The sequence below is a fragment of the Nilaparvata lugens genome, chromosome 2 (genome assembly GCF_014356525.2).
Source record: "Nilaparvata lugens isolate BPH chromosome 2, ASM1435652v1, whole genome shotgun sequence".
NCBI lineage: Eukaryota > Metazoa > Arthropoda > Insecta > Hemiptera > Delphacidae > Nilaparvata > Nilaparvata lugens.
This window is the reverse complement of record NC_052505.1, coordinates 27253441-27268654: the sequence shown is the minus strand read 5'-3', so window position 1 is coordinate 27268654 and position 15214 is coordinate 27253441. Positions and strand designations below refer to the sequence as shown.

At 33.1% G+C, this 15214-nt stretch overlaps 1 protein-coding gene across 1 annotated transcript in view; it reads left to right on the top strand.

Annotated features, from left to right (window-relative positions):
• Positions 1-607: 607 nt before the first annotated feature.
• Positions 608-15214, top strand: part of LOC111050827 (ejaculatory bulb-specific protein 3) — a 37300-nt gene continuing 22693 nt past the window's right edge. Inside the window, exon 1 of the mRNA XM_022337187.2 lies at positions 608-1015. Within this exon, the coding sequence (XP_022192879.1) occupies positions 781-1015 (235 nt within the window). The 5' untranslated portion in view covers positions 608-780. The remainder of the gene's footprint in view (positions 1016-15214) is intronic.

Here is a 15214-nt window from a genome sequence, read left to right as displayed (position 1 = left end):
CTTGACTCAATGTTCTATATGATCAAGATAATCACTAATTTTACTGCCACAACAGATCAGTACTTACACATTAATTATAACTGTATTGTTGTAAAAGAGTAACTAATTACTGATCAGATTAAAGAGAAACAATAGCAGCGAATCATGGTGATGTTCAGAAGTAATCTACACAAAACCTTCAATCATTAAAGTGTTTTGATTAGATTGAAAATTAAATCAGATTCGATTGAGATGAACCAAGTCAGTGAACTTCTTCAGTGAAATTACTTTCAAGTACTTCACAAGAAATATTCAACTATTGAAGTATCTCAATCAGATTGAAGATTGAATTAGATTTACTAGTTTGAAAAGAATCAATATGGAAAAAATCTGCAGTGTAACTACTATCAAGTAACTCACACATAAGAATCAGAACTAGCAAATCCGTAGAGAAATTATTCTCAAGCTCAAGTTCAAGTATCTTACATAAAAACTCAATTATTGAAGTGTTACAGAAGAGCAGACAAGGGCAAGGTGAGTGAGAGGGTGTGGGTGGACTGGAGGGGGTACTGACCGAGAGGGTAGGGAGAGCATCTAGTCTAGTTCAGCAGTGCTGATCATCAAAAGTCAGCAGTCCCTCCCTGACTGGGCGTCCGCGCGCAAGGCTCAGCAACAGCTGATCTCTTCCTCAGCATTCAGCTGATCAGCTGATCACACTTCCCGCCAATAAAAGCGCGCCGCACACGCCGCTTCCGACTAATCGTGAGTTGTGTGTGTTGGTGCAAGCTAGCAAGAAGCAGGATGAAGTCTCAGCAGCTGTTAGTCTCCTGTTTGTTTATTTGCACTTGGCTTGTGGTGCTTATGGCGCCTTCAGCCAACGCCGCCCCCAAAGAAAAGGACCCCGAACGTAAGGCGCTCTATCGACTTGAGTACATCGATATCGAAAAGGTGCTCGATAACAATCGGATGTTGACGAATTTCATCAGATGCTTCCTGAGGCAAGGTCCTTGCACGCCTGAGGCACGCGACTTTCGAAGTAAGTAAACCAAAAATAGATAGTTTTTTCTTTCGTTTCATCTTGCATTTGTCTCACCTCATGACGAGACAACATCTAAACAATTAACAAACATATATGCTAATATGATATTGCTTTTTGTGTTGTGTAGATAACAATTTATATCCTACATTCAAATTCAACGTACAAACAACAGTGGCTCAACATTCCTTGGAAACCGAAGATCAACATCTTTTCTTCTCAAAATAATTTGAGGTGCCACGATTTCATGTTTATTGTTCGTTTTCAAACCCTCGAGAAAGTTATTCCATTGTTTGAAGATAATTTAAGATAAATTGTTATTACCGATTTTTTTTTCTTTCTAATTGACAATGCTTTGATAGGATTTTGAATCTAGATATGAGTATCCACAAGAAAAAGATCTGTTACTTTCAAGAAGTTATCAAAAATGTCTAGGATGAGTCATGATCGATCATCTTGAACATTGATACAATCAACAATCTATGAACCAATTTACAATAAGAATTCAACATTTCGTTGTATTCAAAGATCAATATGTTCGGTTTTTAATATACTTTAAATTATAGTTACTAAGCACAACAATTCCAGAATGTGGAATGTTATTGGGTTATTATCAGTACTATTAAGAGATGATTCGCAGCTAGCATGTGGAAGATATACAATATGATAAGAACACATAAATCTTATGTAGCTTCTCTACAAATTTATATAATTATACATTTTCTCTACGTCTGAAATATAAATATAGTGATACGTTGAATCAGTATTCTTTCCAGCTTCTTTACATATTATATTATTACACATATTCTCCAAGTCAACAATTCAAATATTTCAAAAAATGGATGATAAAGTAGATCATTACTAGAAATATTCAATCATGATCACTGTTATGGAGCCATATTTGGAATGAAGTTAACAAATTCCGCAGCTAATCAGGTTACTTCATGTGTATTTTCATGTAGTTTACCGTCAAATATCTTCGAAATATTTCCCACACTTTTCATGGTCAACCACTAGCGACTCAATATGTCTCATTTCTATATCATGAAACATCAAATAAAATTTGACATCAGCCAATTATTTATCAAACTAACATTCAGAGAAGCCTGATGGTGCTAACAGAAACAAATTGCCTGAGGGTAGTCTTCAGTTCCATATTTACTGACATTACAACGCTATCTTTCAAATTAATATAATACAGTAATAAGTTGTGTGTGTAGCAGAGATATTCCTGTCAACCAGAGCCGTAACAGATGATACAATGATATGAGTTAAAGGACAAACTATACTCAGATAAAACAGTTATGAGTTGTAAAATCACTTCCCGATGGTTCGGAGCCCACTCATCTCTCCTCTTCATTTTCATTCCTCATTATTCCTCTCCCCCCACGCACAAGCTTAGAGCGTGAGTATCATCCTCAGCAAAAGAGAGAAGATAACAACAAAAATAATAATAATAATAGTATAATTAATTTTAATATAATAAAGCAATTGAAATGGAATGAGGAGCAGAAAGTCAATAATCTCCAACTTCAATCGATATTTCCCCGCAAAAACTTGATATTGTAAACAACCTACAGTTTCAACCTGTTGGCTTATAATTACTATAATAGGGCTCATCACTTTATCAGAGGAATTACACTAATCATAAAATTAATATATTTATGATTATATTAATCTACCGTAAATATCAGGGCTGTCAATCAAAATATTCATACTCTCTCTCTCCTCCTCAGTTTTCTCTTCTATAGGAGACGACATATTTATGTCAGCTTTCACGTCAACATACCATTGTTTACTTGGAGCTCACAATTTTAATTGAAGTAACTTATTCAAATTGAAGTAATTATACAAATGATTGGTGTGTAACACTGTCTTGTGAAGAGCTCAACTAACTTAACTAAGGAATGCACTTGAAAAGAGTTTACTTCCTTCTCCTAGCTGAGCAAGTGTTCCACAAATACATTATTCCAATTGATTACACATTGTTCTTTTCTTGCACATTCACAGGAAACATTGAATATTTGTGTAACATCTAGGCCTTCTTTCCATTGTTTCAAGTTCTCTCTCAGGCTGCTTTCATCATCAATTGAAAGGAATGAGAGGATGATAATTATGTGAATAAATACATCATTATTCATTTATCAAAAATTACATAGATAAGTACAACAGGAAAAGCACAAATAGCACTAATGAGATATTGGTGGAACCATACAAAAATTTTATTAAAAATTTGAATGGATTTTTCTTTTATCATAGAATAAATTGTATTGGTTTTCTTCAAGAAGTTGTGCTCCACCTAGTATAGTTAGTCAATAATCATTAACAACGTTTTGTGAAGCTTTCACATAGGTACTGTATTTCAAATAGATTGTTGAGAAATAAGTCATTGTTCAGTTGAAAGTAGGTGAAAGGTGAAGATGATAATTACAAAAGTACACATTCTTAGATATGGATACTCATATACCAAACAAGTTCATTTTCTCTCAGTTTCCTCATCAGAAACAAACAATATATTAAGTTAATTGTACACCAAGATGCGGAACATCCGAACGGAAGTACCGTAATTCCTCTGTCGCTAACTCCAAGGATGCTAATTATCAACAGCTATGTAAATCTGAGATCGGTAGTTACCTCTGCTCATATATTATTGAAAAGCATCTTCATCAAGTAATGTATCCCTAACTCTTGTACATCAGAAATAGAGTGTTGTTAAACAGTAGGCTATGCTTATAATCATGTTTCATTTCAAGCCATAAAACCTTTATCGTTATAATATTATTACGAAGTAATAATCTTGTTATATTATTAGTCTTATCAAATCTGCACACAAATTATTGAAGAGAACCTTCAAGTAATATATATGCTAAGCCGGCCCATGTACAGCAAAGTTCAAGTAGTGTTGTTGAGGTGTATGCTTATAATCATGTTTCATTTGAAGCTATAAAACCCATCCTATAATTATTATTAAGAAGAGTCTTTCAAAATGTGCTTGTATCCTCTTTTCTCCATCTATTACCGGTGCTTGAAAACCTGTTTGTTTCAAGATGAGGATCTTGTTCTTAAATCTTGAATATTCTTTGGAGTTTATTCTTCTATTGCGCATCGTTTCTCATTATTCAACATTTTTCAGTACTTATAATTGATAATCAACATAAGCCATCGGTTGATTACTCGCAAAGACTTGATAAATGGAATAAATGCAAAATCTTTTAATTATATGTTCAAAGAGTTTGATCTAGAACTCTTAAGAAAATTATTCAGATCTTTGAATAATGAGATTGATTGACAACTCACAAGTTATATGCATTTATAGGTAAAAGGGTCCTGTGTCATTCTACATCACTAGATAATATTAACCTCAATAATATTGAAGTATTCAGAAACTAGAACTCAAAAATTCAACAGAAACAGAGATGTTTTGTAATTCCTCGATATTAAGGTGAAATGAAAGAGATGTTGTCAGTTCCACATATTTCCACAGTTCCAGAGTTCTACATTCTCTTTCATTTCACCTCAAATATCTGGTTGAATACCTTGGTACTGACTTTTCTTCCACCTTATTATTTTCAAACTTGGTAATAATGGTGAAATGGCGCGTTCCACGCTGATATCATGTTCAAAACATCATTGCTCGAAGGCAAAAATGTCTATTTCTCGTATTTGGAGATAGTTTTCACCAAGATCCGATTTTCAACTGATAAAAAGTAGCTCAATTGTGGCATAATGACAGTATTTTATACACATCATTTGACCAATAGGAACTAGTTTTGCTACTTTGATTTCCTCGCTCTGAGCATATATATGTTTCGCATGAATATTGATTGTCATATTATGACATTGGCCAATTCAATTCCAGAATCACACGAGAGTTCAGAAATATTCATATTTTTCCCCCCACAAACAGTGGGAAAGAATATACCAAGGGAACAAGTTATTTTGAATAATTTATGTGACGAATTACTTATATACTCAAATCTTACATTTCAATCGTTCTGCTTTCTTGAGATAGCTGATAATTATCTATACGCTAAAAAATTCCTTGGGATGAAAATGCGAATCGTGTGATTAAAATTCCATGATTTTAATTTAAATAAATGATTATGTTCACCTGAGAAAATTAGCTTCGTTCACTGTTTCTTCAAAGAATAATTATAGAGATTGTGGTTTTTTATTAGACGAAATTATAAGTTACGATTTGTAGGATATCCGATTAGCGCATCCCAGACTATCAATTGAGTGAATAAAACTTTTTGCAACTGTCAGCATTCTTTATTGATAACATCAATTCTTCCCACTCAACTCATGCTGACAGTTCAAATTCAATCTCACTTATGAAGGAATATCAAATATTCCTACCATTTCCATCCGTAATGATAAAGCTTTGTGGTTTTGGTGGGTATGAGCACTAATAATCAACGTAGGTCTAGCGGAGCAGTCAATAATTTCTCAATTCCTCAATCGGTTGATAAGTAAGAACTTGGCCTTTTTTCATACAATATTTTATCCACAAGTAATTTCCATCTACTATATAATTTCCAAAGTCATGTAAAAAAAGGTTTCAAGATTGGAATTTGAAAAAACTGTATTCAATATTATGGGATTGGTCATCCTGTATTCTACTTTCTTCCAATACAGGTTTACATTTAGGAGAGACTCATTCATTCCAGAGGATACCAATATCCCCAACTGAAATTTTAACACGCACGGTATGTGGTTTCCAAAATAGACATCACTGATTGAGGGATTCTAAAACAAGAATATGTAGCGGCATTACACATGAAGATCATTGATGAAGTTGCCTCATTAACAGCATTTCAAATAATGATAGAAATTGCTCAACATTTAAGGTGTACTGTATTATGAATTTAGAAGGGAATGATAGTATTATGGAAAAATAATGAGAGATTGTGAATAGACTGTTATAAATATGAAAGTGAATAGAGTAGAGTACATAATTGAGTATGTAATAGTGAAGTCTTCTTCTTACAAACAAGGATTAGACTAACCTGTTCCTACTCACTTGTAATAGTAAAGTAAAGTATTAAATGATAAGGTGTTGCTCATCAATGGTATAACATGAGTAAACGAGTAAACCTATTAAATTTGAAACTGTTTTGAACCAATAACGAACTTAAGTTCATTGTACCATTTTTAATAAAGTTGACTCCCACTTATAATACTTGCAGTATTTGTGAATGAGTGGAAAAATGGATGAAACTCTACTCCCAATACTCACTTGGAAGACAATATTACGTAGAATATTTTTGTCAACAATAATAAAAAGTCGTTTTATACGTTAGAAACATGCTATTTTGGGAAGTTCAGACAACAGTCGGTTGAAAATTGTCAAGTGTGTTTTGAACTCCGCGTTCAAGACTACAAGACCACTTATCTTTCCACTGGAAAGAAAATAAGTTCACAACTGAAGAAAATCTAAACATTCACGAAGGAATCCACAACTGAAACAAGTTTAATGAGAGTTTAGTTGGTTTTTTAGAGTAAATAAGCGGCAACTTGACAATTTGTATGCAAGCTGGCATCTGATCTTCGAGTACGAGAGTACGCAACTTCCTTTTTCGTAGTAAGAGAAGCAAACCAAGAGTTGCTGCTACTTCTTTTCAATGCTTTCACACAGCCTAAGTAAACTCTCGATCCGGTTTCTCAGTTAACTTCAACTAGAAAAAAACAGTTCAGAAAGAAACAAACAAGATGGGAATGTAAGGAGTTGGTGGAATAAGTTGGCGAAAATAATAAGAAGCCCACGCAGACTTGACAAGTATTCCCTTCAACCGGAAAATGCCGAGAAATTGAGGTTGCAAGAAATGAGGGAAGCATGCAAAATGAATAATGAGAGATCCGTTCACCATGTAAGGTATATAGAATTCAAAAAGGAAATTGAAAAAACTTGGAAGTTAATAAATTAGAAGTACACAATTGATTTTTTGATTTTTTGATTTTTTGATTTTTTGATTTTTTGATTTATTGATTTTAAGAAAATTAGAAGACCACCTACATAACAAAGATGAAGAGTTATTGTGAACTGATTGAACAAAGTAGATAATATCAGAACACAGTAGTAGTCTACCATGGAAATTTGACAAAAAATTCATAAATTAATGACGATCAGAAAATATACTAAAACTGAGTATGGGTGGGGATGGGCGATTGCATATGGGCGTGTGTTGTCTCGTCCAATGACAGCCTTCCACCTTTATTGGTCAGTCAACTACCAATCATATGGCTCCTTTCACTGCAGGCTATAATAGGCTCATCGATGTTCAGTATTCTAGTTAACTTAACATTGACAACGGTGCAGTCTACAATAACCGATACATTTTTCATAGTATTTCAAATAAATAAGTGTTAATGTCAAGTCGTTTTATTTGATATAATTTTTGTTTCATAGTCTCCGAAGGAATTCACTGTTTAATGAATAATCAATGCGACAAGGAAATTTGAATAAAATAAGCTATAAAAATTGAAAAGGAATCTTTTAGAAAAATAATGCGAAAAATAATATTCAAAGCTACTCACTGATTCAACAAAATCTAAAGGTGAAGGTTACAAATTGAAGAAATAGGACTGGAATATATTTTAATCATATAATATCAATTTATGTAAAAACATGAAAGTGGATCAACTCGTATAGTTCCTAATTCCTAGTATTTAACTTAGCTATAAAATTATTTTTCTATTGAAGACTTTAAGTACGGTACTATAGTTTTAGTTTTGTTTTCTTTTTTCTAAAAAACTAATGAAAATGTCAACAAATTTGGCTTAAACTAGAAAACAAGATTTTACTGTTCTATAAGTGGAAGTGGTCCTGATTTGAAAGTGGTTGATAATAGTGTGAATAAGGATAATAAGTACTGATTAATATGGTCTCAGCAACATAAAAACTGACAGGATCTGAAGGAACCTGCATACGTCATTACTTAGGTTGGAAACAAGCGTTCATTTTATTTTTGATAGAACCAATTATTGAGCTATTTAACGTTTAACTTTTTGTCGGATGTTTTGAAAGAGAGAAATATATTTTTCTGAAACTGCCTTTTTTCCAAGACCGGATGAGAGCTAGCTAAATGTATTGGAGCACAGTTCAACATATCCATATAAGGATGAACTTGAGTGAAATCAAGATCAATTATTGGATTGAACAGAAATTAACCATGAAGGAGAAGAAGAGTATCATGTTCTCATACTTCATGAACCTATTAGCTATAATGTTCTTAGGAAAACAATGAAATCGTAAAAAATATAGGTTACGTAATTATACAATATAGGTTGATGTGTTGAGCTATAACAGCCTGGTTCTAATTATTTATCTCATGATGAGAAAGAATATCAGACGCATTCTTACATGGTACTACTTTTCTGCAGAGGAGCCTCAATTTTCAAGTAGGTAGATTAGTATAATGTATATGAGTATTGAACCGTTCAGAACAAATTGAAAATACAATGAATATCAGTTCACAGTATATTGTGAAATGAATTCGTACTATGTTTTAACTTGCTTCATTGATGAATTCATAGTATGTATTGACATGCTCAACAGCATGTTCAAAAATTAGGTTCTCCATTGAAAGCTCAAATACAAGTTCAATAGATCAACCACACATATACAAAATAAATATTGGTTTTTACTTGAGTTTAGGGATGAAATCAAAATAAGATCTTCAATTGAATTCTGTAATATGTAATTGGAAGTTATACATGATTAGATAATGCTGAGCTCAGATTGACTGTGTTCTGCACCAGCAACAATGTGACACTCACAGTTACGCCACTGTTTATACGACTGAGAACTAACAATTTAAAAATAATATGAACAGTTTCCGTGTATTCATCTCAGGAGCGAAAATAGTCCACGTTTGTAAATTATGAAGTGCTTTTCTTTGACGATATCTTTTGTTCATCTTCTCATTCTGTGAAGATGTTTTTACATAGGACTTAGAACCTTACATTATTACGAAATAAGTTACACTCTTAGAATGGTGAAAATCACATGAAAATGTTGTGTATACGAGTTGGATAATAAATTACTAAAACAAAAGACACCTTATTTTGTACTGTTCACTAAGATCAAGAATGCAATATTCAACGATTAATCAATCTGTAGATTCATCACCAGAAACGAAATGATAAGGTATTAATATCTTCTCTTGACATTACTGAAAAATTGTTGAACAAATTGGATACGCTGAGTTGAAGAAATGTTTGGTGATCTCAAATTCAATGACCCTCAAGAGATTCAATCAACATTATCCTTGTTTTTAATTATGCAAATAAACACACGAATTCCTACCTCTTTATTAGCTACGGTTTCATAGCATGTGACCTACATCATCTTCTCCTTCATGCTTTTCCACTTCTTCTAACCTTTCTCCTCATCTTCTTCTTCTCCTCTTTCTTTCGCTCCTTCTTTTAATCCCTCTTCTCCTTTTTCCTCATCTTCTTTTTTTCTTTTTCTTCTTCTGCTTCCTCTTTTTTCTTCCTCTTTCTCTTTTATTTTCCTTCATCATCTTCTTTTTCTCATTTCCCTGTTATTTCACTCTCACCCCTCTCCCATGTTCTTTCCATCACCTTCATTTTAAGCACCATTACTCAAGCAGCACGCATCTCTGTGTAATAATTATTTGCCATGTAACAGTTACGCGTGGAACAATTAGTTATCAAGAAGGCATTGACTTCAATTTGGCGTAGAAAATTCTGGAACTATAAAGTCTACTACAGTGATATTCTCTTTACAAGGTGTCAGCTATTCTCAGATGATAACATCAATGTTGCACATTCGACTAATGCTGACATGCTTACGTGAATCTTACTTTTTACTGAAATGCTGGCTATCATTCGTACATCAATTAATGTATCTTCGCAGCCGTGAAACAACTCTTGGTAACGAGATACATCAGCCTTCATTCAGTGTTTAAAGCTCTCTTATTGAAGTTGATGACCTCTTGAGGAGCCTTCAATATAGATGATGATAAAGGCAATTTTATTCATGTGGCATAGAGTAATCAACTTGACCACTGGATAGTATCAATCTCCAACGGAAAATGCATCTCTGAAGATTCTTCAGCAAAGATCATAGATAATACTGATAAGAGCATACAGATAAATAGCAAGCTGCATGAACGCAAATTATAATTCATCTTTGATCAATCGCTATGAAATGGAAGGTATAATTATATATTATTGATATTCAGTTGTTGATGATCACGAGTCATATTTGCAAGAAAGTTTTTGAATCCGAGTTGACACAATTTGACATAAGAAAAGTATAGTAGGCTACATCATTATCAAGTTCATCCTGTTGATTGAATTGCAATAGGCCTATAGTAAGAGTTACTGTCAGCATTGATGATATTCATAAGATTACACACACTTTAAAGTTAATCTCATTAGAGACATCTAATGGCTCTTAGCAGGAAGAATGTTAATGTTAATTTATCTTGATGAAAATCTCAAAGCCAACTATTAACAATAGCATATTGGAGCATCAGCACTGTGTCTTCATCTACATCTCATTCTCTCTCTCATTCTTCCTCACACTCTTTCTTCTCTCATGATTCTCCTTTTTCTTTCTCTTCCAATAAATCTATTTAAAAAAGTAATCAATCGTTGAACAATCAATCATCCTCATAATTGAATCAAAATTTCAATTTAGATAGACATTATAGTTTTTTTGAGCCGTTGTTTTGAAAGTTTAGTATACAATCGAGTATTGGTTGAGAAGATCGCAATTTAGTTCAAAGAGAATTTAATTGGAAGTTTTTGTCTCAGAGTTTACTGTGGTAGGTCTAATAAACTTATAAAGCATCATTTCACCTACCCAGAAACCCACGCACAACGCACAAACACAATAGAGTACTTTGAAAAGATGGGTTGATTCAATAAAATTTATTAAAGTTTAGTTTCAAGATCCAAGTATAGATTATTCTATAGTGAAAAGGAAACATTAAATGTAATTCGAACATAAGAAGGTTGAATACATTTGTATGAGGGTTTTAGAATAATTCATTGGCTCAACCAATCCGATCTTGAGAAGCTTTCAAACAGATTTCTAAGGAGAATCAAGAAAACTTTAAGCAGATTTTAATGAAGGTTTGATCAATTCCCAAGAAGATAAAAATTTCAAAAATAGGCCTATTATACATTCACGCAATATTTTCTAATAACAATACTTACTGCAGCATCCGATAATTAAATTACGAATGAGTTGAAAGGAAAAAAACTATTATTGAGTTTTTTCTCAATGATAATCCATTCAATTTGTTTTTGTTGAGTCACGCTGACCACTGAAGCTCATCATCTCAAGGTAACCACAAAAAGCACGAGTCCTTTGAACTTGAAACAGAGACTCACAATGGAACATGATATACCACATCACAACTTTCGCGGACTGATTTCATGCACACTGTCGAATGAACTCCCGTTATTAAAGTTGAAAAAAGTTATTGTTTCCGTTCTTCCAATGAGGACAATGAACTGTATCTAACCACAATCTCTCAATTCGACAATCAGAATCGCTATTCAGAAAAGTTCTAACCTATAATGTTTATAACAGTAATACCTATTGTTACTGTAATAAAAGTAACACGCGGAAAAATATATTTCTAATTGGAGGAGCACTGAACATTACATACATTTATACTAAAATACCAATCAACGAGACCTCAGCTCATCTCGAACCCTGAAATTTGAGCATTGAACTCACAATTTTAGAAAATAAGCATTGATCGATGCATATTTCTTATTACTTCACAGGAGAAATTACTCTTATGATAATACGAGTAAATTAACATACGAATATTATTAACATTATTCGTATTAATATACGAATATTATTAACATAATAGCATGAACACTTGCAAAAATCGAACTTCTATTATTAATGAATTTCCACAACCGATACTATCGGTACAACCACACAATGCGATCACAAGCTGATCATACCTACACACTTACTATATCACATCAAACACAAATCATATTTGTGTACACAAACACAAGAATGTACAGATGCATGTACAGAAGATTAACTAGCATGCAAAGAGCATAAATAAAAAACCAAATAAAAATAATTTAATGTATTCAGGAAATAAGAGTTACCAGGCGCATGAATACCGAATAAAATTTGCATGCACCAATAGTAAAACGGCAGTTAATAGGCGGCAACTGTAGGCCAATTCAAAAATATTTATATATATTTATATAAATGTACTAGATTTTGTGTAAAAATTTGTGTAATCTATGTTATCAATATGGCTCGAATGCAAAGAAATTATTAATCATATAATCTAAGCAATATTTTGGCATTTTTTGTAAGATCTATTTGAATTTAATGGCGGAGGATTGGGATATTTAAATTTTATGCTAATTTGAAAGTCGGAAAGAGGATCTGTAAAACTTGAGAAGGAAGAACCAGCACTCGCCAGCCAGATGCCACCATAAGAGGACCCCAAATATTTTAGAGCGAAGTACCTTATTAATAATTTTGTAAAAATTTAAAGTTAAAGTAAATTATTAAATTTCTTAAAAGACTTCGTGATGCTATTGTGAAGCAGAAGTCATTTTCATTTTTAATTAAATTTATAACCCCTTGGAGGAGACGATTCCGGCTACCATATTCCCGGACCACATGGAGTTGGATCGACATCGGCGGCTTACAAGAAGATTTTCGACACGTGAGTGATTAAAATTTGAATTTAGTGATGGGCGCCCTAGTGCTTCGAATTAATCTGATGATCAAAGCTAGCTCGCCGAAAGGGTTATTATAAATTGAGAAATTAATAAGAGTAATACTTGCGCAAGTAAAAATTAGTATTAAAGGTATTTAATTGAAAGAAAAATATATAGATCAATATTTTTAGAAATTTCTATTTAATCAAAGAAGTACGAAATCTAGGCTATCAAACGTATGCATACAATATTTAATTTTTTGCAATACAATTTGCGATAATTTATCATAGTTCTAATTCACTAGATGAATGGCTCTACCTATTCCGTCAGGTGCCGAATCTTGCACCCTGAGATAAAAATATATATTCGATACAAATAAATCTACTAAATACTAGAGATTTTAATATATATATATATTTGGATTATTAGTGGCTAATTTATCAAGCTGATCTTAGAGCACACATTTTTTGATTGAATTATCCAAGTCGACAAGTATTAGCAAGTGCATATCGCAGCTACATGCAAAAGAATGCATATGATTTTAAGATAAAGGCACATGGTAATGATTCGTGCCACAAATCTAGAATATAAAGTTTAGCCTGTGATATTTTTATTGATTTCAAATATTGTTCTATTTTTATATTATATTTTTTATCGCTCTATATATATTTTTTGCCTCGATGATCTTTGCATTATTTGTGTAATATATGTATGAACATTCATGGTGTGCAATTTATTTTTTATTCCTCAACACTATAGTATAAGTATCATATTTATATATATATTTATTATTTATTGAATTACAAGAGTTATAGGAGAGGCCCATATCTAGGCCTATCAAGATTTTTTAAGACTGAATACTATTAGAAAACCACGACCTAATTATATCAAATCTCATGCTTTACCGACTGATGCCAAGCAGGAGGCTAATCGTTATTAAATATAAAGAATAACGTGACACAAAGACATGTCGCCCAACGTGATAGGCCACGGATACGGCACAAAGACATGTCGTACCAACGTGGGACTGATGATGAGAGCCAAGCTCATTGAATAATTATTTGAAATTAAGTCAATAACCATATTGAAAATTATAGATAACTTATACGAGTTTTGAGGAAAACTGGCGAAGGGAAATTTGTATTACTTTTTGGGGAATCAATAGCTTTAAATAAAAAGAAATTATATGTTTTAAAGAAAATTTTATATTATTACTGTAAAAAATATATTTTATAGAGAGAGCTATTATATTTTATGGGCCTAAACTGCTAGTCAGAAATCAATGAATAGTATTATTATATTATAAGAGCTTAAGTAATAAATAGGTTACCTGGCTTGTAATGTCCATAGGCCTATCCTCATTTGTGTCCTTATTAATGCCTTGTTGGCCAAAACTTTCACTTTTTTAACAAACACTTGACACTTAATCCATTTTTAAAATATGAGTCTCTTTTCGTCCACGCAAAGTAAGGTAGCAGACACACTGCAGACGGCGATAGTAGCGGAGATCGACGCTGAGGGGGGCGCGATGGAGTCCAACGCCCAGATCTCTTCAATCACCGCCAAGAATCCTGTGAACAGTAATAAACCGTTAAATGTCTCCCAAGAAGCAATAAGAGGGTTATAGTAGAGGGGATGATCAAGTCATTTTCTAATAGTTTAGAAAAAACAATGACCATGGTAATGAAGGACTTGAAGGCGGAAATGAAGGAAATGCGGGAATCATTGAAGGATACATCGGTAAGAACGGGTAAGGAAACTGCGGACACAATATCAGCATCTACCGCTGAAAATCAAGAACTAATTACAACCGATTTAACAGCAAAAATAGATACTGTCACTTGTGAGTTAACGAAAGAATAGATAACCTACCAGCACAAAACACTTCGCAAATTCATGAAATAGCTCACCCAAATTCTGATATAAATCAAAACATAGTACAACTTAATTCATTGGAGACAGCCGTTGGAGAACAGCAATTATTTTCATCTGAATTAATGCCGAAGTAGTAGATAATGAAACAGAAGCTTCTAGTCATTGGAAACAGGCCCAAGAGAAGTTAATACAACTTGAAAATCAAATACATCAATTTCCGCACGAGAATATAGAGCCTATTCCCATAGCAACGTTTGATTCACTACACAGTTTCAATGAATTAGGCCGTTTTGACAATACAGACCGCTATCTCCAACCTAAAGAATTTATAGATCAGATAAAACTAGTTCAATCATTAACACCCACCTCTTGGAATTTTTGGCGTCTTCGTTTGACTAGTTTATTGATTGGCGACCCCTGATGTTCTTTCGGAGTAGAGCCCATGAATTTACATCATTGGATGAGTTTGTAGCTGTCTTCCTGGAACAGTATTGGAGCAGAAGTAAACAGTTGGACGTGCTAGCGGACATTATATCATGCGATTTCAACCCTAACTTAGACGGTGCATGTACCACTTTCGTCACTGCCCTACAGTTTAAAAATTCTCAATTGAGCGAGCCCATTAATGAATCGGCATTA